General features: G+C 47.1%; 1 protein-coding gene across 2 annotated transcripts in view; it reads left to right on the top strand.

Annotated features, from left to right (window-relative positions):
• HDX (highly divergent homeobox) overlaps positions 1-22422 on the top strand; it is a 571608-nt gene that overhangs the window by 342229 nt on the left and 206957 nt on the right. For both annotated transcript variants that reach the window (XM_069612922.1, XM_069612923.1), the window contains one exon: positions 4754-4958. In XM_069612922.1, coding sequence (XP_069469023.1) covers positions 4754-4958 — 205 coding nt within the window. The remainder of the gene's footprint in view (positions 1-4753; positions 4959-22422) is intronic.

The following is a 22422-nucleotide window of genomic DNA, read 5'->3' as shown; positions in this document are numbered from 1 at the left end:
CACTCTGTCAATGGTATCGTATCTTTTCTTCTAATGTTCAAATATTCTCCAGCAATTTAGTGTCATGATCTCTGCTTCCAAAAGGTCAGGGTTTTCCCAACTCCCTTGGAAGCAGATCCATAACCCAGGTTCCGAGTGCCAACCAGTCCCAATTGGGACCTTTTGGACCCAGTCCTGGCGCCAGTGGCACCAGGCTCATAAATATGCCCAGTCCCAGCGCTGGAAGCGCCGGGCTCATAATGCTTGGGTGGACTTACCTTCAGCAGACCATGCTGCTTACTTGCCTGCCAGTTGAGCCTCTGATCCTCTTCTGTTTGGAACTACTTTTCCTGTTGGGTGGGGCTGGAGCCACTCCCTAGATTCAGAACACTGGAACTCTTCTGGAAGGCAGGAACTCTTTTCTTACCAGGAACTCTTTTCTTACTTAGGCGTGGCTGTGGAAGGAGACACCTAAGCACTACAGGAGGCTATTTAAACCACACCCGGTGGATGAATCTTGCTTTGCGTTATTCTGCAACCTCTGCAGCAGAACGCTCATCGTGTCTTCTGCATCCGGTCCTGGGCCTAAGGAAAAAGGCTTACCATCCTGAATCCAGTCTTCAGCAACACCTATAAAGACAAGAAAGAACAGGTTAGCATTCCGGCATCTGAAAGGCAAAGGCTTACCATCCTGAATCCAGTCTTCAGCAACACCTATACAGACAAGAAAGAACAGGTTAGCATTCCGGCATCTGAAAGGCAAAGGCTTACCTACTCTTTGTGCGCTCCGGAGGTCTTCACACTGCATTCCGGCATCTGAAAGACAAAACAAGGTGCGTTTAAAGACATTGGGGAACTTTAATACTCACATGCCATTACTCCTTTCCACATCTAATCCAGTGGGTATTCCGGCACCCTGCAGCCGCTCCGAACTCGTACCTGCAAAATAAAAAGACAGTTAGAGCGCATAGTGAAGCAGGCAACAAGCGCTTACTTACGTCCTTCCAGGCGCTTCTATTCATCACACGGGCTCCATCTTCAACTCACTTCAGCCCGTCATCCGCCATCGCCGGAACCCTGCAAAACAAGAGACATCATTACTAAAGACTTTAAAGACATTTGAATGACTCGAAACTTACCGTTCGTGCAGTAAACGACGGACAGCAGTCTTCTGAAGTCAAGAGGCCTGCGCTACCTATCCAGTGAAGAAACTGGTTACAGCACCCTGCCCCGAGGCAGATGGAGAGCTCGGCATTCACTTACCTAAGACATCTTACTCTACACGTCAGGCATACAGTGCACAGAGGTCCAGCCCAAAGAGCCAACCGGGTGCTACACATCACCTTTGAAGATACGGTAGTCGCCCAGTCAAGACCGGCGCCTCTGCGAGAATCAGGTGAGCGTTACATTTAGCTTCACTCGTGTCTTTTATCACACGTGTTGAACCATGTTCGTTCCAGCGCTCACTTTACAATGTTACTGCTTGCAACCTTGACTTCAACACAGACTGGTCTCCACAACTCACCGGATGTGTTGTTCTCTTTCGCGTCTTTGTTCTTGTAGCCAAGGACGATACCACAGTGTCTGCTGCTCCTCCCCGCCTTGGTCAGTTACACGAGAGGACCCTCGATATCTCTGACACACAATTCAGGATTCTTTAGCCTTTTTTCATGGGCTTATGTTTTCTGCCCTGAAGGCTTCTTGAAAGTAACAGCTTCCTGTCAATGAGGTCAAGGGTGTTGCCCCACTCACAAACCTCTCGTGTCTGCCTATCTTTCTCCCCTCGTTCAGCTGCCAACTCAAAATTGTTGTACCTTTGTGTGTTTTGTGCCCCTGGTGTAGGTTTTTGGGCACCTGTGGGTGGCCCACAGAGCAGGGTATGGGCTGGTGGCAGCTCCATGCTGAATCTGCCAGGTGCTCTGAGTGTCCTCCATTTTGGGACACCCAGGCCCTGCCATTGGGATCAGTTGATTCCTGATAGAAACAAGATGGCCCCTCTGGCCTCTTGCTTTCTATTGCCTGTTGTCTTGTTTTTCCCAAAGTCCTGGGAAGCCCTGACTCTGTCCCTTCCCCCTGACTGGCTGTTGGGTGGAAGTTCCATATATGGTGTTGTTGTGAAGGCCCAGCTAGACTGACTGGAGCCTTCCCATTGACTGTATGTTGTGGGTACCTCCTGTGGGTGGGACCTGGGTGAATGGAGTGGGTGACCAATATGCACTCCTTGTTGTGGTTGTCTGGTTTCTGGCATGTGAGACAAAGACTGAGACAGCCCTGCCCGAAACTGGCCTGAATGCAGTGTGTAGTGTTGAATGGCTGGGTACTTGTCCCAATCCACATCCCTTGTTGTGAGTGTCTGAAAGGGAGGAGTGTGGCCTGAATGCACTGTGTGCCTGATTGGCTGACTGACTGCATGAATGCCCTGCAGTATGATTGGCTGCTGAGTGTGTGCCAGCAGCGTGGATGAGAGAGAGGATAGTATATCTGGGGACCTCTCACCACTGGAAAAGTGTTCAGAAGGGACCTTTGGTTGAGAAGCGACCATTGTGCTCCTAAAGCAGCCAGGGAGCTGAGTCTCCACTCTACGAGTAACTGGAACTGCTGATCCTCGACGTCCAGCTGGAAGAAGAAGATTTGCTGTGGCATTTGCTTCGACCGATCCGAAGGCTGACGAGATCGTCGAGGGCTGACCCGAGAGGGGACCTGGTAAGGCGCCCTCTTCCCGTGCTCCGAGGGACCATCGAGCACCGCTCCATCTTCGCCGAAGCGCCCTGGAAGACAGATCCTCGAAAGGCTGTCGACCCGAGACGGGACCGCCGAGGAGATCGAAGTGAAGCACCCGGACATCGACACCGTCGAAGTCCATTGCCGTCGACCAGGGTTCGCAGGTTTGTGGAACCGCTGGAGGCCCGTCGAATTTGTGTTGCCCAGCCGTGGGAACCACTTGACGCCGTGCCGCCGACGACCGGAGCCGTCCGCTCCTTTGCCTAAGAACATCCAATCGAAGGACTCTCTCGACCGCTTCGTCGACCTCTTATCCTGCCGGAGAAAGTCGAGGACGACCAACGCGCCGAGGAGAAACCTGCCGGTGGGTTTCCCGCCACCCGACGACCTCAAAGACTCGGACGACTCGACGCCCTTGCTGGGCTCCCGTCTCTACAATCTTTGCGGTCCAGAACTATTGTCATCGAGGTGCCCCGCACACCTCCGCCTTGCAGGACGCCGACGCCCCGACGCCGACGAGCACCGCTCTGACGAAGCTGCCGCCTCTTCGACATCGTTCTACCTCGTTTGTCGACGGACGTTCGACGCCCCGTGCCTCCCGCTTGAAAGGGAAGGCATTCAAGAAGGGCCGTCGATTCCCCATCGCCGAACAGCGAGTCCCTCGACGTTTGTCGACGCCTTTTCGAGGAACTCGACTCCACCAGGTACATTGGGGGGGTAAAAACATTATAGGGGAAAATAAGACTTGCAGAGCAATATATGGACTGGGCTTGTGCTATATCTTTCTTTACAGGTTGCCCAGGTGGGGGGATCTCCACACAGAACTGTGCCTAGTGGTAGGGGTCAGTATTCTGCCTATTGCTCAACCATCTTATTTTCTCTCCTCTCTCTATTGCTGGTTTCACTCTATTGGTCTGTGTGATATTGTACAGTATTGTTCATGCACTTCAATGAGATCTAGGGTGGTACCACTTTAGAATTGTAAATATTTGTCATTGTAGATTTTGCCAGAGTACAAAGTGAGTTATCATGATGAATGTACATAACCTTAACTTTTGATTATATAAAGACTGTGTTCTAACCAATACAGAGTGTGGATATTCCTTTGTGGGGGCTTGGGGATACACTGTACTTAAGAACCAGCCTGCATCACCTCCTGAGAAGCTAGGCCTTGATTGCTCGACCATTGCTACCGAATAGAGAATCTTGGCTGGGGTCTCCTGTGCCTCCCCTCCACCATATAGGGAGCAGAAGTACAGACACCCCCCACCGGTCGTTGAGATCCGTTCTCTCACAGACAGGAGGAGACGGTGTTTTAAAAATTCAAGCAGTTTATGGAGCCCAATTGAGAACTTTTTTCTTTTTCTCTGTTACTTTATTATGGGGATTCCTATTGTCCCACAACCAGTACCTACTTCGGTTTAGCTATGGTGCCCACCCCTCCACCTCCGATCGACACTACACCCTCTCTAGGTGCTTCCGTGTCTACAAATGGAATGTGAAACTTCAATTTGATAAAGAGAAGGTTACTAAATCCAGAAAGTGGTTTCAGAAAAGTGTCTTTTCCTTTCTGGAATTTCTGAGTCTCTTGCTTCCTTAGTTTTCAATGCTGGTGTTGGGGTACTGGCAGCGGTGTAGTCAGGCAGGACAGAGAGCAAGGGGGTCCCCTTGCACTATGATATGCTGAAAAAAAAGGATAAAGAATAAATGTATCTCAAAGCATTTCCACCTCCACAATCTGCAACTCGTCAGTGGTTCTTGCGCAAGGCCAGAGTCAGTCTTCATCCTCATCCAAGGTATTGACCTCTCCATTGGGAAAGGAGGTCCTCTTTGTCGAAAATCATGGTTTTTCTAGGTTCATTGTTTGTAGTTTACTCCCCCTGTATGCTAACGTAATGGCTACCCAAGAATTTGAATTACTGGTACAAAATTCAGAACTATTAATTGTGTAAACCTTTTTCTTAATCTTAAGCATGAATTGCCCTTTTTATGGTCTGTCCCTTTTTGATTTTACAATGGAAGATTAACATATTGCTTGTTTTTACTGTCAAAGACATGGATTGGAAACAGAAGACGGAAATATCGTTTGATGGGGATTGAAGTTCCACCTCCAAAAAGAGGCCCAGCTGACTTTTCTGATCAACTTGAAGCTGGTACTTCATCATCGCTGATGTCGGGAGATAATTCTGGTCTAGATGGGATGGACGATGATAGAAATGATGATGTGTCAATCTGCCTATCTGAAGGGAGTTCTCAAGGTATTTTTGATGAAAAACCTCATATTTCACTTTTTATGCACATGTTACTTTTGTTGCATCTCATGTGACTAAATATCTGAACATAATATAAAAAGGTTGTCATATTGGCATTAGCAGCGTATCACCAAATATGCACAATAGCTTTGCAAGGGTTTGTTGGTGATATTTCACTTGTCTTGTATTTTGTTATTTATATAGCGCTCTTTCCCCACTTGTGTGGCCTCAATGCGCTTTTTCGGTTGGAACACACTCTGTGACCATGGTCAATCGGCTGGAAAATTCTAAAGAGTTTAGCTTAGAGATGCATGTGTGCATTTTTCCGGTCAAGAACTTGGGTGGCTGGCTAGACTTAACTTAGCATCCCAGAGAGAGGCCAGGCACGTGGGTGGGCACTGTTAGTGGTTTGCTATAGATTGCTATTGTTAAGAGAGTCGATATAGCCTGCTATGCCAAGTTCCTTTCGGTTAGTAGTCGCTGTATGTTAGTGGCAGAGGTGTTAAGGTACGTCAGGTGTTTCAGTCTGGATGGCTGTATGCGATGCTAGACCGAAAGAGCGTAGCCATAGCAGCATTCTACGGTGCATGGATGCTTGGCCGTGCCTGTGGCCTTTGTCCACACTGGTGGTTTGAAATATACAGGACTTATAACATCCTTTAACCTACTTTTTAAGTATGTTTAAAACAGAATTTTCTGTAATCAGGATTGTCTTGTTTTGCACCTGGAGCATTTCTATTCCACAAATCCTCTTTCAATACCCATAGAAAAAGAATGTGTGAAAATATCCAAAATGTGTTACTTCCAATTCCGAATTCATACCCTTAACATTGAACTTGATTTCATATGTTCATGCAGTTTTAATATTCAGTTTTTTTAAACTATTCCCAAGTAAAACATTTTTTAAATATACCGTCCACCCTGCCAGCTTGTGGTTGTCTTTTTTGGGTGACCCCAATTTGATATTATTGGGGGGGGGGCTTTATGCAGCATGCATAGCTATGAAAACTCTCAAATACAATTAGTAATTGAGTAAATCACTTTGAGTTCAGACGTTCATTAAAACCTGACTGTACTTAGCCTACGATGGTGCTGTCTCGGTATCTGTTTGTCATCCAAAGCCTTTCTAAATGTGTGATGCCCACCCCCCCCTTTCTGTTAGGGAGAATTTTTCATTTCTGTGCTAATTCCCTTCAACCTTAGAGTCCCCCGAGCTCTTTTGCTGGATTTAGGACTTTTTAATGTTAACCCTGGAGTGAGTGAGACCTTTTCCTCACTCATGTGTTGTGACCTGATTTGGATTCTGCGTTTTCACTGTTTTTGGAGTCTGACAAACTCTATGGGCATCTGCTATTTTTGACATGACACACAGCACCCTCAGTGTAGTGTCACTGAGAAGTCCTTTAGATTTCTCATAAGGTTTAAACACCTTTTCTTGTGTGAATTACAGTCCCCAAGAATAGTGAACTGAAATTAACTTTACTTACCTTTTCTCTTTGTAGGTCCAGCACACACCATCTTGGGTGGAGTGCTGCGGGGGTTATCTAGTAGCCCCTTATCCTCCATTCTCATGTAACATTTTTTTGTTACCCTCACAACTTAAAATGGCTGGTGGCATGGTAGTGGTTTACTTTTTTCCTACCAATATGCTTTTCTACCGCAGGCTGAACCCTCCGCTGCAGTACACCACCAATGGGTGACCATTTTGTCAAAATGGCCCCTGTCTTCTTTATTTCGCCATTTTCTATTTGTGAGGTCTTTCTTGGGTTTTACTCTGTGTGGTAAGACAGATTTGAGCCCTTTGTTTTGCCTTTGGTGGACTTCAGCTCTGATGCACGCCCTTGGCTCCAGTGTGTCTGGAAGTACAGGATGTGTGGGAGGGTGCCGAAATGCCTGAATGCAACTTGTCCTGATTGACTGGCTGGCTGTCCTTGCAGGACAGCCACCCTGCAGTGTGATTGACAGCCTAGGCTTTGCTGAATGGAATAAACCTCCTTAAAAGGTGAGGGTTTTGTGACTGCAGTCGACAACTGGGAGAAACACCCAACGAAGAAACACCTCCTGGACCTTTGAATTGTCCGGTGAAGACCTGATGCTGTGCAGAAACTCCTTTTTCACCTCAACATAGATGTTCCGGACAACTTCTCCCCTGGGGTTAGTGAAACCAACTAACCCTGAGACGGACTCCACTGTACCACAATCCCGGACTTGCTCTGCCTTTTCATTGATTCGGAAGACCAATGCCAGGGGTAGAGTGTCCGTAGTCGAGTGCAACGTCTGCCGTGGAACGAATCTGACCTGAAGCTCCAGGAGACTCCCAAGGACCATCCTGAAGTAAGACCTCCAGATCCAGAGTCCCCTCACCAGAGTGGAGTGATCGAAGGAGCGAAGATAGTCCAACCGGTGTCCGTGATCCGTATCAGTGCTGTTCGCTAAGCGTTGAAACCGCAAAGTGCTGCTGAACCGAAAAGAGCCCGTAGCTACTGACGACCTCCCAAGTGCCGCAGGAGCCCTCAGACGTCCTCTCTCTTGTCCCCACGACTGAGGCTCAGGAACAAGGGTCTGCACTGCAATAGCAAGACAGAATCCAGCTGGACCACTCTTCTTCAAACCAGAGGTACTGTTTAGGATTAGGGTACTTACCTTATTGTCTTTAGCTGCACTCTTCTCAGTTGGGAACTGCATTGGCTTACCTTTTTAGAGTTGATTTCAACTCTCTTCTCACAGTCTGAACAGCTTGTGACCCTACAAGTGATTTTTCTAAGACTCTCTACCTTTGTGCAAGACTTTGATCAAAGAAGTGCATCAGATCCATAGACTGTATCCCAAATGACTTTGATACTGTTTGACCCTCATAGGTAGTTGCTTGTTATATACTGTTACTGCTGGGAAAAGCTTATCTAGATTTCATTGGAAGATTTAGTTGTCCTCACATACTGAGAAACTGTCTAATCTTTTTCCTTCCCTAACCTTTCATTTTGAATGGTTTGTGTCCTCCAACGTATTCCTCATCTTTTACATGTAATGTCCAGCTTCGGCTGCTTCCGAATATTTTTTTGGCAGAGGGCGCCATGCGTCGATGACGTTGAGTCAATGTTCCTCGAAGGTCTCCGTCAAGGGTGACGTCATCCGATGTTATCCGATGTTATAAGTAGTACACACGGTACCTATTAGCCTCACTTCAGTTTTTCCGCAAACGTGTTTGCTTTGTGAAACTCGGCACGCCTTGTACTTCTGAAGTACTGTTATTTTGAATTTCTTCGACAATGTCTTTGTCTTCCACACCGACGACTCCTCGTTCCGGGTTCAAAAAATGTAAGGATTGTGGCTCCAAGTTGGTGATCATGGATCTGCATTGCGTCTGTGGAGTCTGGGCGAGGGTCACGAGACGGATACTTGTTCAAAGTGTCAAGCTATGACGAGGAAGGCCTTGTGGGGGAGCGTAAGGGGAAATTGCAGGTAGGCAAGGTATCTAAGCCCTGTAAATCCCGACGGGCTGGGGCTTCGACCGACGACCCGAGGGACGACTCCTTGCCGGAAGAAGTCCAAGCGCTCACGGTCACGTAGTGGTTCCCGCCACTCTTTGTCTTCGTCAAAGTGGTAAAAGCGGAGACGCCTTCCTCCTCGTCTTCGTCAAGTGGTACCCCTGAGAGAGTGACATGCCCGTCCAAGTCATCGACTCTGGCGGAGTGGGAAGCTTTCTGAATGGAGATGCTCAAGATCTTTGAGAGACAGGGCAAGGCTCCGTCCGCGCCTTCTGAGGAAGCCATTAAGGAGCTGTCTCGACCTTATACTTGCGCGGCCTCGAGCCCGGGTACTCGGCGTGATCCCCATCGAAAGCCCTCGAGACCTCGAAACGAGGGATCGAAGGAGCACTCGAAGCAGAGAGAACGGTCACGGTCTCCGACTTTGTTGAGGCCTTCAAAGCCCTTGAAGCCATTGACGCCGTTGTTGGTGCCGGTTGCATCTTCGACGCCTATCAGGCTGTCTGCGCCTTTGTCGAAGCCGTAGACGCCAGTGGTGTCTGCTTTACCGGACCCTGTTGACCCTCCTAGAAAGGTTTTGTCTAAATCAAGTCGACTCCTTCGACTCTTTCAAAGCCTCCGGCCTATTTGCCTGAGAAAACCTTTGTCCCTCTTCCTAAAAAGGATTTATTTTAGGAACATCCCTTCTATTTTTGAGGAGGTGGAACGTTCAGAGGGGGAGGAAGAGGTCTCCTTTGGGCTCCAGTATGGGACACCTAATGTGCCTGAGTGCCTGATTTCGGAGGAGAGCAGGATGCATAACGCAAGTTGGATCGATACATCTCCTGAATTGGAGTTTGGTTGGCCTGAACCTGGGGAACATGCCGACTCTTCATATCAGTGCCTTATGTCTAAGTTGGTGGAGTATATGGGCTGGTCCAGACCTTCTGCCCCTTATGATCAGAATGTTATGTTATGTTAAAGGTACTTATATAGAGCACCGTCGCCAACGGAATTCGTCCCCAGGCGGTCTGGCGGATCTGTAAACAGGAAGGACGGGTAGGCTTAGTCGAGAGGAGGGGAGCAGGACAGTGGGAGAAGTGATGTGCTGTTGGCATGTTCAGCTCGTTATACATCGAGTGCTGGGCTTTGGTGCTAGTATCGGATCGGGCGAGACCTCGAGTCCTGTAGGTGATGTTTATGTGTTGTTGATGCAGTGTGGTAAAGTGCGTGATGATCTTACTGATATTTTGGACTGGTGTCCGCCTACGGATTCTGTTTTACCGTTCCATGTGGCTTTTCAGAAAAGGGTGGCCAGGAATTGAGACCCCGGACACTAGTCCGGCGGTGGACAAATCTTTGACAGGAAAATACTGCCCCTCCAGTAGCGACCCCGGCTATCTGTCACAAGACCCCACTCCCGAGAGTCTGGTGGTCCAGGCAGCTAATGCTACCTCTAAGCAGGCTGCGTCCCCTACCAACCCTCCTGATAGGGATGATAAGCGCGTAGATGGACGGGCGCGGAAGGTATTGCTAAAATGTGCGCTTGCTACATTTTCATACACTCTGTGGGAGTGCATCTCCATGGCGGCAGAGCATATTCCAGAAGGGGAAGGGAGGGGTGGCTTCTTGGCTCTTGCTAAGGACGGCAAGGAGGCCATGTGTGAGTCCCTACAGTCTGGATTGGATTCTGCAGATAGTATCAGCTGATCCATGGCCATGAGCACTGTGATACGCAGATTTGCATGGTTGCGGAAATCGGATTTTGCACCTGATGTGCAGGCTTGTCTTTTCAACATGCCATTCGACAGATCTCACCTTTTTGGCAACTAGGCTGACGAGAGCCTTGAGAAGCTGCAGACCTCTAAGGCAGCTGCAAAATCTTTAGGTGCTGCCGTTAGGCAGCCTCAGCCTTTTCGTGATAGTGGACAACCATCGAGGGGTAGATCCTTTCGTTATTACTCCTCATTTGGAAAGGCGAGAGGAGTGGCCAGTCAACGGGGCCAACGTAAGTTCCCTCGTGGTGGACGAGGTAGGGGTGCCAAGTCAGCTCCAGCAGCAGCCTCTGTACCATCGGCTTCTGAAACAGCTGCTTAAAAACCACTCTGAAGGCTTCAGTCACAGTTCACCAGTGGGGGGCAGGCTGTCTCAGCATCTCGAAGAATGGCGAGCTATTACTTCAGATGCGTGGGCTCTGGAAACAATAGCCCACGGCTACTGCCTTCCGTTTATCAAGAATCCTCGGGTGAATCCACCAGGGAAACACTCTTTGAGGGTTCTGCATCCGCTCCTTATGCAGGAAATGTGAACCCTGCTCGAGAAGGGCGCTATAGAACTAGTGCCTGTGGCGGAGAGAAACAAAGGTTGGTATTCCCCATATTTGTTTATTCCCAAAAAGGACAGGGGACTGAGACCCATCTTAAACTTGAACAAGTTCCTCAGGAAAGACACATTCAAGATGGTCACTCTTTCTCAGATCCTTCAGGCCCTCCAAAGTCTTCAGGATTGGTTGGTGTCATTGGACCTTCAGGATGCTCATTTTCATGTGCCAATCCATCTCAAGCAAAGAAAATACCTGAGGTTCGCCGTTGGCGGATCAGTTTTGAGTCCTGCCATTTCGGTTCACCTCCGCCCCAAGGGTTTTCACCAAGCTGATGGTGGTCGTGGCAGCACATCTCAGGAGAGGGGGGAATTCACGTCTACCCCTACCTGGATGATTGGCTGATCTCAACGTTACACTCTTCACAGACTGGGCTTCTCCCTCAATTTCAAGAAGTCCTATATGACGTCTTCCCAACATCTCCAGTACAACGGAGCTGTTCTAGACACTTCCTTGGGAAAGTGCTCGCCACCCAAAGTGAGGGCTCACAACATTCTCCATATGGTGACAAAATTCCAAAATGCCTGGGATCTTCCGGCCTTCGAGTTCTTGAGGTTGCTCGGCCTCATTGCATCCTGTATTTTTCTGGTGCCAGAGGCTCATTTGCGGATGAGATCCATTCAATGGGCTCTCTGGTTACAATGGTCCCAGTTCTCGGGACGGATGTCGGACAGCCTCCAAATTCCGACCAGTCTCTCCCAGGATCTGCTGTGGTGGGCCTTCGAGGACAATGTTCTGAAGAGCGAATACTTTTGGCAACAATGGCTGGAGATCACTGTAGTGAAGGATGCCTCACTCACGGGGTGGGGTGCTCACGCCAACAATTTGACTTTCAGCGGTCGCTGGTCTCCATTGGAGTCCAAACTACACATCAATCTTTTGGAGCTGAGGGCAATCAGACTAGCGCTAAAGGGCTTTCTGCCCTCTGTGCGGGGAAAGAATGTCCTGATAATGACGAACAATTCAGTGGCCATGCACTACCTCAACAAGAGGGGAGGTGTAGGGTCACTACCACTGTGCAGAGAGGCAATGCAGCTCTGGTACTGGGCCATTCAAGAAGGAATCTCCCTGTAGGTGGTTCGGAGGAGAACATGGCGGCGGACGCTCTGAGCCGGCAGAGCACAGTCCTCCCACGAGTGGGAACTAGCTCAGGAAGTCCTTCAAGAGATCTTAGTCCTTTGGGGAACCCCTCAAGTGGATCTGTTCGTGACTGGTGTCAACCGGAAGTGCGAGCTGTACTGCTCAAGGGAATTTCCTCCGAGAGGAGCTCTAGGAGGCGCATTTGTGGTGGATTGGGAATTCCCACTACTGTAAATGTTTCCTCCAGTCCCAGTCATTCCTCAAGTAATCTGGAGGTTGAGGCGGTTCGGGAAACGCATGATCCTCATTGCCCTGGATTGGGCCAGGAGAACGTGGTACCTGGACCTGCTGGATTTGTCCACCTGTCCTCCGATACGTCTTCCACTATGGGAGGATCTTCTCTTGCGAGAGGAGGGTCAGGTTCTCCATCCATAGGTCAATACTCTCAACCTTCACGCTTGGTTTCTGAAAGGTTGAGGTACAAGGATTGGGACCTTCCAGATGACGTGATGGAGGTGTTGCTTTTGGCTAAAAGGCCAGCAACGAAATCTCTGTACCGTTGCCGTTGGAATACGTTTTGTGACTGGTGCAGAGATCGGAATGTTGATCCTTTTAAGTGTACAACACCGGATGTTCTATCTTTTCTGCTTTCTTTGGCTCATAAAGGTTACAGGTTGGTACCATCAAGGGGTACCTGGCAGCGCTGTCCATTTTTAAGCGCTCTTCAGAGGAGTGTTCCTATTTCAAGATCCCTCTGGTCATTCAATTTCTTAAGGGACTCACAAATGTGTTCCCACCTTCTACATTTCACATTCCGGTATGGGACTCAACCTGATTTTGAAATTCCTGATGGGGTGCTCCTTTTGAACCATTGCACTCGTGTCCTTTGAGGTTGTTAACCTTGAAAACAATCCTGTTGGTTGCTCTTACATCTGCGAGAAGGTAAAGCGAATTGCAAGCACTATCTTCCAAGCCAACCTTCACTATCTTCCACAAGGACAGGATTGTGTTGAGGGTAAAGCCCTCCCTTTTGCCTAAGGTTGTTTCAGAGTTTCACATACGGCAGAAAATTTTACAACCAGTGTTCTATCCTCCTCCGCATCCCGGTAAGGATGAGGAAACGCTACATCGGTTGGATCCTAGGAGAGCGTTACGCTTCTATATTTCCAGGATGTCCAAATTGAGATTGGATGACCAACTCTTCGTAGGGTATACAGGACACAGGCTAGGACAGGCTGTTTCCAAACAGACCATGTCTAGGTGGATCATCCTAGCTATTTCAGAATGCTATATCCTGCCAGGAAATGACCCTCCTGAGGGCTTGCGTGCTCATTCCACCAGAGGCATGGCCACTTTGTCTGCTCTGCAGAGAGGTGTCCCTATTAAGAACATCTCTGATGCTGCAAAATGGTTGTCAGTACACACGTTTACCAGGCATTACTCTCTGGCCTAAGTGTAAACCGGACTTTGTCTGGAAAATAATTAATAACATATTGGACGTTGTACACAGATACATCTGTTTGGGTTCCCCTTTTTGCTAGTCTCCATCCCACTCCTTTTATGGTGATTACTTCTCGCCGAGAATTTTAGAGAAGTGGTTGGTGATAGAGGAAATACCTTAGAAGCACAGTCAAAGATATACCTGACGGCTTTATACCAGGGTTGATGTATGGCTTGGATCCGTTGGACGAACAACACATGAAATGGTTAAGTATAACAGAGGGAAAAATTCTAAGATCTATTATGGATATGCTGAGAGGAGTCCCGGTTGAAGCTATTAGGTGTGACTTAGGTCTGCCATCTATTAAGTGGAAAATTAATACCTTTATTACCGAGCTAAAGAAAACTGCACTATTGCACTTTACTAATATTGATTTTTCAGTTTAGGAAATGTTGGAGCTGCCAAATGTATTGGATATAATAAAGCAAAAGACACAGGTTTGGGACCGAGCAAATAACATATACATATTACAGCAACAGAAACGGTTTGTGCAATGCTGTCTGCAAGGTTTTCATGTTAATGTACCCTATTTGTATTTAACTAAAATATGTGATGGAGATCTAAGTAGATACTTATCTACGTTTCAATATCTTGCACACGTTTGAGTATCATGGTGGTTATATGATATTTATTGGAATTTATAAAGCGCTTAACAGCCCTGAGGCATTGTGGCGCTGTTACAGAAGGCTTTGCTTAAAAAATATGGTACAGTAAGAGAAACAATCAGGCAGTATTCAAGCAGTAATACAGTCAGGCAGTGGTACATACAGTTACAGAAATAAGGGTAAAGACAGGACAGGCTCCAGAGCTACATGGGAAGCTGTCAGTTCTTACGTACATGTGAGGCAGGGCCAGTTAAAGAGCTTGGTTTTGAGCGTCTGCGGAATGCTGTGAATGATGTTTCCTTCTTAAGTGATAGTGGTAGCGCGTTCCAGTTCTTTGGTGCCAAGAAATGAAAGCTTGCGCCTCTGTCTTTGGTTCTTTTAAAGGTAGGGATTGAGAGCTGGTCGGAGTACTGGGCCCGTTTGGGTCTGTTTGACGTGGCACAGTGAATTGTTTCTGATGGGTAGGGAGGAGCAGAGAGTGAGAGGCCCATGTTTGTGATGGACCGGGCCTTAAAGAGTATCCACTCTGTAACTGGGAGCCAGTGGGTGTCCCTTCTAGCTTGGGAAATGTGTTCCCGTTTTGGAATGCTTAATGCCGCTCTAAGGGAGCTATTTCGGTTAATTTGCAGTTTGCTAAGGTTTTTGAATGATGTGCATAGAAGCAGGGTGTTACAGTAGTCTAGCTTGGCTCCAATGGTAGCTCTGGCTATGTTTAGACAGTTTTTGGAGGAGAGGAACGGTTTGACAGCATTTATCATCTTGGTAGTAAGTGCAGCTAATGATGAGATGGGGTTGACTTGCCGAGTCATAGAGAGGGTGGAGTCAAGGAAGACCAAGTGTTTTGACTGCTGTCGAGGCAGTGATTACGGTGTTGTCAATGCTGAAGGAACTATATTTACTGTCGGGGCCTACCAAGACGAGTTCTGTTTTGTTCCCATTGAGGCACAGACCATTGGCTGCCATCCACGCCTGGATAAAGGCATATGTTTTGTTGAGTGTGGCTTGTCCTGTACATAGGAACCTGAGAGGAGAGGAGCGCTACACAACTTTGTCTTAAAATCCCCAGGTAAAAGCTTCAGAAGGCAGGGGGTAGCAGTTTCCTGGTTCTAGCAGCTACATTGTGGAACACAATGCCAGTAACCCGCAGATCAGAACCTTCTTAAATCAAGTTCAGGAATAATGTAAAAATTTGGCCCACCATGCAAGAAACGCAATAACTTGTACATCTTATGACATTGCTCAGCCCATCAATTACGCACTTTTTCATTCCTGTACTCTATCCTTGTATGAATTCATGTATCGTATCAACTGTATGTAATTATTTTCTATATGCTTAATCCTGTACTTAACTCCTATAACATTTCCTGTATTGTTTCAACTGTTAATTATGTAACATGTGCAATTGTAAGAAATGCGCCCAGATACCTAAGGGTTTGGTGCGCTATATAAATAAACAAAATACAAATACAAATGGTTGGTATATGCTATGCCGTGATCGTCTAGGTCATTGAAGAGTGGTAGGGTAAAGATGTTGTACGGTGTGGGCGAGGTACAGGAACCCTGTGGGACTCGGCAGTGAATGGGAGTAGAGGTAGCACAGGCCTGGTCATAGAGCACTCTCATAAGTCTTCCTTCGAGGAAGGAGGTGATCCATGATGTGGCTTCCTGGGAGAAATGGGCAGCATCCTGGAGGTGTCTGCAGATGGTCTTGTGATCTATTAGATCAAAGGCTGCAGACAGATCCAGGAGCAGGAGCAGCGCTGGCTTACCTTTGTCCATAGGATCCACTAATTAGTTTTTAAGGTCTAGTAGGGCAGTCTCATTACCGTGGCGAGGACGGAAATCTGATTGCCTCTTACCTAGTATGTTATTGCTTTCCAGAAAGTGTTGTATTTGCAAGTAGGCAGCTTTGTCTAGTATTTTAAGCAGAAAAGGAACGGTAGTTATGGGTCCGTAGTTATTCGGTGAGTCAGGATCAAGTGAAGGTTTTTTCCGTAGCGGGCGTACCCACAACTCCTTGAGGGCTGGGGGGATGATACCCGATGAGAATGAAGCATTGATAAAAGCTTTGAGGAATGGGGCTAGTGAATCTGTGCAGTCTTTAATAAGGACCGCGGGCAGATATCACCCTTGCATGAGGGCAGCTTGATATGTTTCTTGATGTCTAGGACTTCTGTCTCAGTTACTTCTCTGAAGGAGAAAGACTTTCTGTCTTTGTTGTAATGGTTAGAGACAGAAGCAGAGGGAACGTTGGTCTTGGGCATTGCAAGATAATGGGAGTTGATTATTTCCTGCAGGGTGTTTATTTTATTCAGCTTGTCAGTTTGGATATTGTTGCTCCAGGTTACATATTTCACGGTTTCCTGTGTGTTAGTTGTTGGAGTGGCCAGTTCTTTGAATATTGAAAAAAGTTTTATAACATGTGGCGAGTGTTTTGTAGGCCTGTAGAGTGGAGTTCATGGGGCAGGTTTGCCATTTGGTGAGCGCGGATCGTTTGAGGGATCTTAGATCAAGTAGCTCTTGAGTGAACCATGAGTTGGCATGTTTCTTCGGTCTAGCTTTTTTTCTCTCTAAAGGGGCAATGGCGTCTACCGCAGTTCTGATGGTGGAGTTGTAGAGTTCTACCAGAGCCAGGGGGTCATTGGAGAACGGGGGCTTCAGGGCCGAGGCCTCTATGAGAGAAAGGATCCTTTCTTTGGTGAGGAGCCGAGAAGATCTGGCCAGAGCTGTGGGTGCGGAGATGTTGGGTTTGATGGGGTTTTTGGTAGGGATGTGAAAGTGTAGGAGGTGGTGGTCGGTCCTGGGGCGGGGGTTGTTAGAACCGATATCTATGTTGCAGTTGTGGTCAGCTATCCAATCTAATGTGTGCCTTTACCTGGAGACCCTGGAACCTACCTAACTGGAGCTCAGTCTAATCGACCGGCACTGCGAGTCGCTCCTCGACTCTTGCCGCTGTCTGCCGTGCCATACGCTTCCTGGAGGAGGCGGAGCCACGCACGGCACGTGACCCATCACGTGACTTCGGGAGCAGCCAAAAGACCCAGGCTGCCTCCCGCTCTGTGATTTGTGCCTTTACCTGGAGACCCTGGAACCTACCTAACTGGAGCTCAGTCTAATCGACCGGCACTGCGAGTCGCTCCTCGACTCTTGCCGCTGTCTGCCGTGCCATACGCTTCCTGGAGGAGGCGGAGCCACGCACGGCACGTGACCCATCACCTGACTTCGGGAGCAGCCAAAAGACCCAGGCTGCCTCCCGCTCTGTGATTTGTGCCTTTACCTGGAGACCCTGGAACCTACCTAACTGGAGCTCAGTCTAATCGACCGGCACTGCGAGTCGCTCCTCGACTCTTGCCGCTGTCTGCCGTGCCATACGCTTCCTGGAGGAGGCGGAGCCACGCACGGCACGTGACCCATCACGTGACTTCGGGAGCAGCCAAAAGACCCAGGCTACCACCCTTGCGGCGTTAAGCCCGACAGGGGTGAAGGGCGCTGACTGTTTTGCGACTGTTCGGCGCTGCGGCGCTACTTACAGATTGGAACTTGCAAAGGTGAGCCATCCTTATTGTTGAACCCATAAAACAGTGTCTCAGTGTACTCTTGCTCATACATATTGAGGAACCTGACACAACTGAAGTGTGACAGTATTTATACGATTGTACCTATTTTCCCCGCCAATACCTCTTATTAGGAGAAGGGTGACCAAAACCATCAAAACCCATGGCCAAATCCAGGCAGAACAAAACTCGCTACAACCTGCGTAAGGGCCAAGAGGGACCTAAGGACCTTCCTTCTCAGAAAGCTAATAAGAATAGTAATCCCACATAGGTGGAGGGCAGACCGATCAAAGGAACTATTCCAGCTATGTTCGGGAAAATTCAAACCAAGCCAACTATCGCTGGGGATAAATCAGGAATGGAAGCCAGTAATTCTCAACCACCAGCCCTACATAACAATAGTAGCTCTTTGGACAATACCAACTTTAATGACATTGATAATAATTCTCTCTTAGATCTATGCCTATCAATACAAAAATCAATGGCCCCATCAAACAATCTTCCTACAGTGCCCAATGATTGCCCACTTGTGATTGAGGCACAGGTTCTAAATACAGCTCAGGGGGGGGCAGCAAAAGCCTGGGAGACCTATTAGTCCAAGACAACCAGGTAATTCAACATCAAATTTATCGGGCTCTTTCCCCATGCGCCCCTCCTCTATCTCCTCAGTGGTTCTGTCCGAGGAACGGCTATCTACTTCCCCAAATCTCTATATAAGCTCTGATGATCCGGAACATATGGATAAAGGAGACAGTGGAAACTCTGAAGTCAGTAGCAATCCAGCCATTATAGATTTGCAAGCCTCAGTGGCCTCTCTTCAATTTGCTATGAAAATCCTGCTAAAATTATGCGGGAGGATCCATGCAAACTCACTAATACAGCTGGGGCTACCCAATCCTCTCATTCCTATGGGGCAAGATCTATCCAACCAGCACCCCCCTAAGGGAGATGAGGAACAGGATTCACAGATGATACCCGGCAATTTAGATAAATCTATAGTGAATGCTTTGGAAATACCTCTGACAAAAAAACAGCGACGCCAACAAAGACGCCTAGCTTCGAGAAATTTGGTGGCGGAAATAGCCTCCCCTTTACCTGCCACTAACGTTCCAACAATACGTACAAAAAAATCTAAACGTAAGAAGCGAAAATCCAAGAAAAATGCTAAGAAAGGGATGGGGACCCTAACAAGTTGGATTATCCCAGATATAACACAAGAAATTACCAGCACGATTATAGAAGACCCCAACCCTGACCTTTCTACTAGCTCAGCTGATGTGGACACTATATACCCGCACCAAGACGAACAGCATAAAGTGGATAACAAGGGACCTCCTAAACCACTGGAAACAATAGAAATTGATATCCCTAATACAAGTAAAATATGCATCATCAAAAGCAGAGGGATAAGTGGCTGACAAGAACGGAGGTTTTAAATAAACTGCATCTGATCCCACAATTGCGGGTAATCCGCTCGGAGGACTTCTCTTTTGTAGAACCGCTCACTGTATGCAATCCCAATGTGACAGCCCTCCACTGTTGTGTCTTGGCATCTGCTCAATTGATTCGCTCTCATAAACAATGTCTATTACAGGTGGGGGTGGAAGTAGATGCTTGTAAAGAGAAGGAAGATCCTTTACTTCCAAGTGTTGAGCCATCGGCAGCCCCAAATAAGAGTGGTATACCCACCCAAAAAATGGGAAAGAATGTGCAGATGGCAGACATCCAAAACACTTTGAAATGGCTGGCAGATTCGCTGCCTTTAGTCCTACAACAATCATGAGATCAAACCTTGCTAAGCTGGAACACACATGGCCATCAGCATTTTCTTACTAACAAGGGCTCTCTATCAATGATAAGTAATTTCCCCATCTTTCTATTACAAGAAACTTGGCTGCTCCAGCAGACAGCCTTGGATGGGTATACTATTTATCACACCCTTGCGAAGAAAGGCATACGGGGACGACCATATGGGGGTCTAGCGATAGGGATTTCCAATAAGCTGAAAAGTAGAATGATCCCAGTGGATAGTGACTATCTGTGTGCTGCTGCTCTGACCCTTAGGATTAAAGCAAGATGGGAAGAAATATTATTAATTAACATATATAATCCCCCGGGTGCAAAACACAGAGAAAGTATACAGGACACCCTGCATAATCTCTTAAGTGAATGGAATGTAACCAATGGTAGAGATTTTATTATTCTGGCTGGGGACCTAAACTGTAGAATCAATAGCGGCGGTGGGACAAGTAACAATCAGCTTCTAACAAGTAACAGTATATGGAACCAGGCTTTTACGGATATTGAAGGGATGTGCTGGAGGGGTTTCTTTGACTGCTGGGACCTTGAAATAATTAATGGTCGTACCAGAAATGATAGCCCGGGTAAATTTACATGGAAGAATGGGAGTAGTATGAGCACCTTGGACTATATCTATACTAGTGTAGAAATCGCATTAATTGTCAAAGATATGATGGTGAGCGAATACAAATGGAGTGACCACGACCCGCTGATACTATCACTGGGACTCAGCCACCCGGATGCTGCATTGGCAAATCTGGGAGATCTTGTAATCAACCACTCCCTAAATCGCATTTCCTGGTCAACGAATAATATCCTAAAGGCCACAAGGGCGTCCGAAGAGTGGGGTATTAAACAATTAAATATGTTTACGCAAAAGTCACCGGAGGAAATCGAAAGGTGGATAAGTAATTTCTCTGCGCTACACGGTTCTCGTAAAATGGGCCTGATGGTGGGCAAGGCCTCTAACGAATTTGACCGTGCGATCAGAGATAGGAAACGCAAGCTTAGAGGAGATATGAGGTATATAAGAAATGGCCCTGACCCCAAGAAGGTGATTGCTCTTAAAATAAGAAAGCTGAAGAGCACTTACCGAATATGGTTAAAACTGCACAAAAATACAAGGAAGTTAGAAAGGTGGCAACATACAGTTAGAACATTATGTGGTAAGAACACTCGCAAAATTTGGTCCATATTGGGGAAGGTGAAGGGGAAAACTTTACCCAGCATGGTTAATCCTATAGGAGATGATAAATGGATCTCCTTTCTGGAAACGAGAAATATGGGAAGCACCTCTGAGACCTATACCCCCAGGGCTAGCAAACCCCTGACTCCCCCATTCTCTATTTCTATAGAGGACTTACAGATAAGAATTAAGGCTTTAAACACCTCACGTGCTCCGGGACCGAATGGCCTCTCTAATATGGTGCTGAGGAGTAACCCCCTCTTTTGGGCAAACCTCCTGAAAATATTGTTTGATAAAATATTACATGAAGGTAGTATACCGACATCTTGGCAGGCAGCCATCATCATACCTGTCTTTAAGAAAGGTAGCAGGGCCGACCCTACGAACTATCGGCTCTTATCTATGCTGGACTGCTCTGGGAAACTGTTTGCAGCACTTATTCTGAAAGAATTACTAGTATGGGTAGAGAAGGCTGGGATCCTTGATCAATTCCAAAGTGGCTTTAGAGCAGGCTTTTCTACCTCTAACAATATATTTATTATGGATTCTTTGAGAAATAAGGCGCTATCTCGTTCTAACCCCCCTCTATATGCACTATATATAGATTTTAAGGCGGCCTTTGACTCGGTCAATCGTTCCCTTCTATGGAATAAATTGAGGAATCTAGGCTGTCCAGAGCCTCTATTGTATTATCTGGAGCTATTACACTCAAATAATACTGTTCAAGTTAGGCTGGATAACTTGGGTTCGGTGACCAAACCCATTCCTCAGAAGCGAGGAGTAAAGCAAGGATGCGTTACTGCTCCAACATTGTATAACTTGTTTATCTCAGATATACCTAAATGTCTCCAAGGGATTAATAACTGTCCCCCTAAGATAGGATCCTACCACTGCCCGCTTCTAGCTTATGCAGACGATTTGGTGATCTTGGATCACACTTTTAGTGGTATCCTAAGATCAACCAAACAGCTTTGGCATTATGCAGAAATTAATGAATTAGTCATTAACAATAGCAAGACCAAGCTGTTGTTATACACTGTCGGTAGAGTGGCTAGACCAAGAATGATGATGGGTGTGAATGAAATTGAATACACGCACATGTATAGATATCTGGGGGTAGAATTCGATAACAAAGGAAACTATTTCACTTGCATCCAGGAGCGCAAAACAAAAGCTGCTCAACTTACAGCTTTAGTTTATAAATTCACACGAGAGCAATGTGGATTTTCAATTTGGGCAGCACGTCAGCTATATATTCAATGTCTGGCTCCTATGGTGACGTATGGCTTAGACCCACTGATAAATATGAACTTAGGATGGTTACAACGGATAGAGGGTAAGTTTTGGAGGAAAATCCTCGGCCTTCCGCAGTGTATTCCCATGGCAATTATTAGGCTTGAGATGGGAATATTCTCCCTTAGATCCATGGTATTAAGAAAGAGGATGGAATTCCATATTAAGCTCAATAATAAACCTACAAATAAACTATTACTGACGATCAGGGAAGATTGTGCGGCTGGTAGACAGGCCAAATTTGAAAATCAGACTCGATCCCTGACTGAAGAAATTAGCTGGGCACCTGAATGGGGCCGGGATAACGAAGTCCTGATTACCAGCTTGCGCAATCGCCTTAATCTGTGGGATTGGCAGAACAATTTTAAACATCTTAATAGCCTGAAAAGCTATAGTTTTATTTTATTTAGACTATACACTTATGGAAAGGCGCAACTTTATCTAAATCAGTGCCCATCGGAACATTTGAGGCGGTTTATCTTATTAATGCGCCTTAATTACTTACCGATTCTATCTACTCAGGGCCCTGCACTGGGGCTGAACCTAGCAGAAAGATACTGCAGGATCTGTGATCTGCCTACCGAACCTGAGACGGCTCAACACGTGT

The sequence above is a fragment of the Ambystoma mexicanum genome, chromosome 5p (genome assembly GCF_040938575.1).
Source record: "Ambystoma mexicanum isolate Mex_15411 chromosome 5p, UKY_AmexF1_1, whole genome shotgun sequence".
Lineage (NCBI taxonomy): Eukaryota > Metazoa > Chordata > Amphibia > Caudata > Ambystomatidae > Ambystoma > Ambystoma mexicanum.
This window is presented reverse-complemented; position numbering and strand designations above follow the sequence as displayed.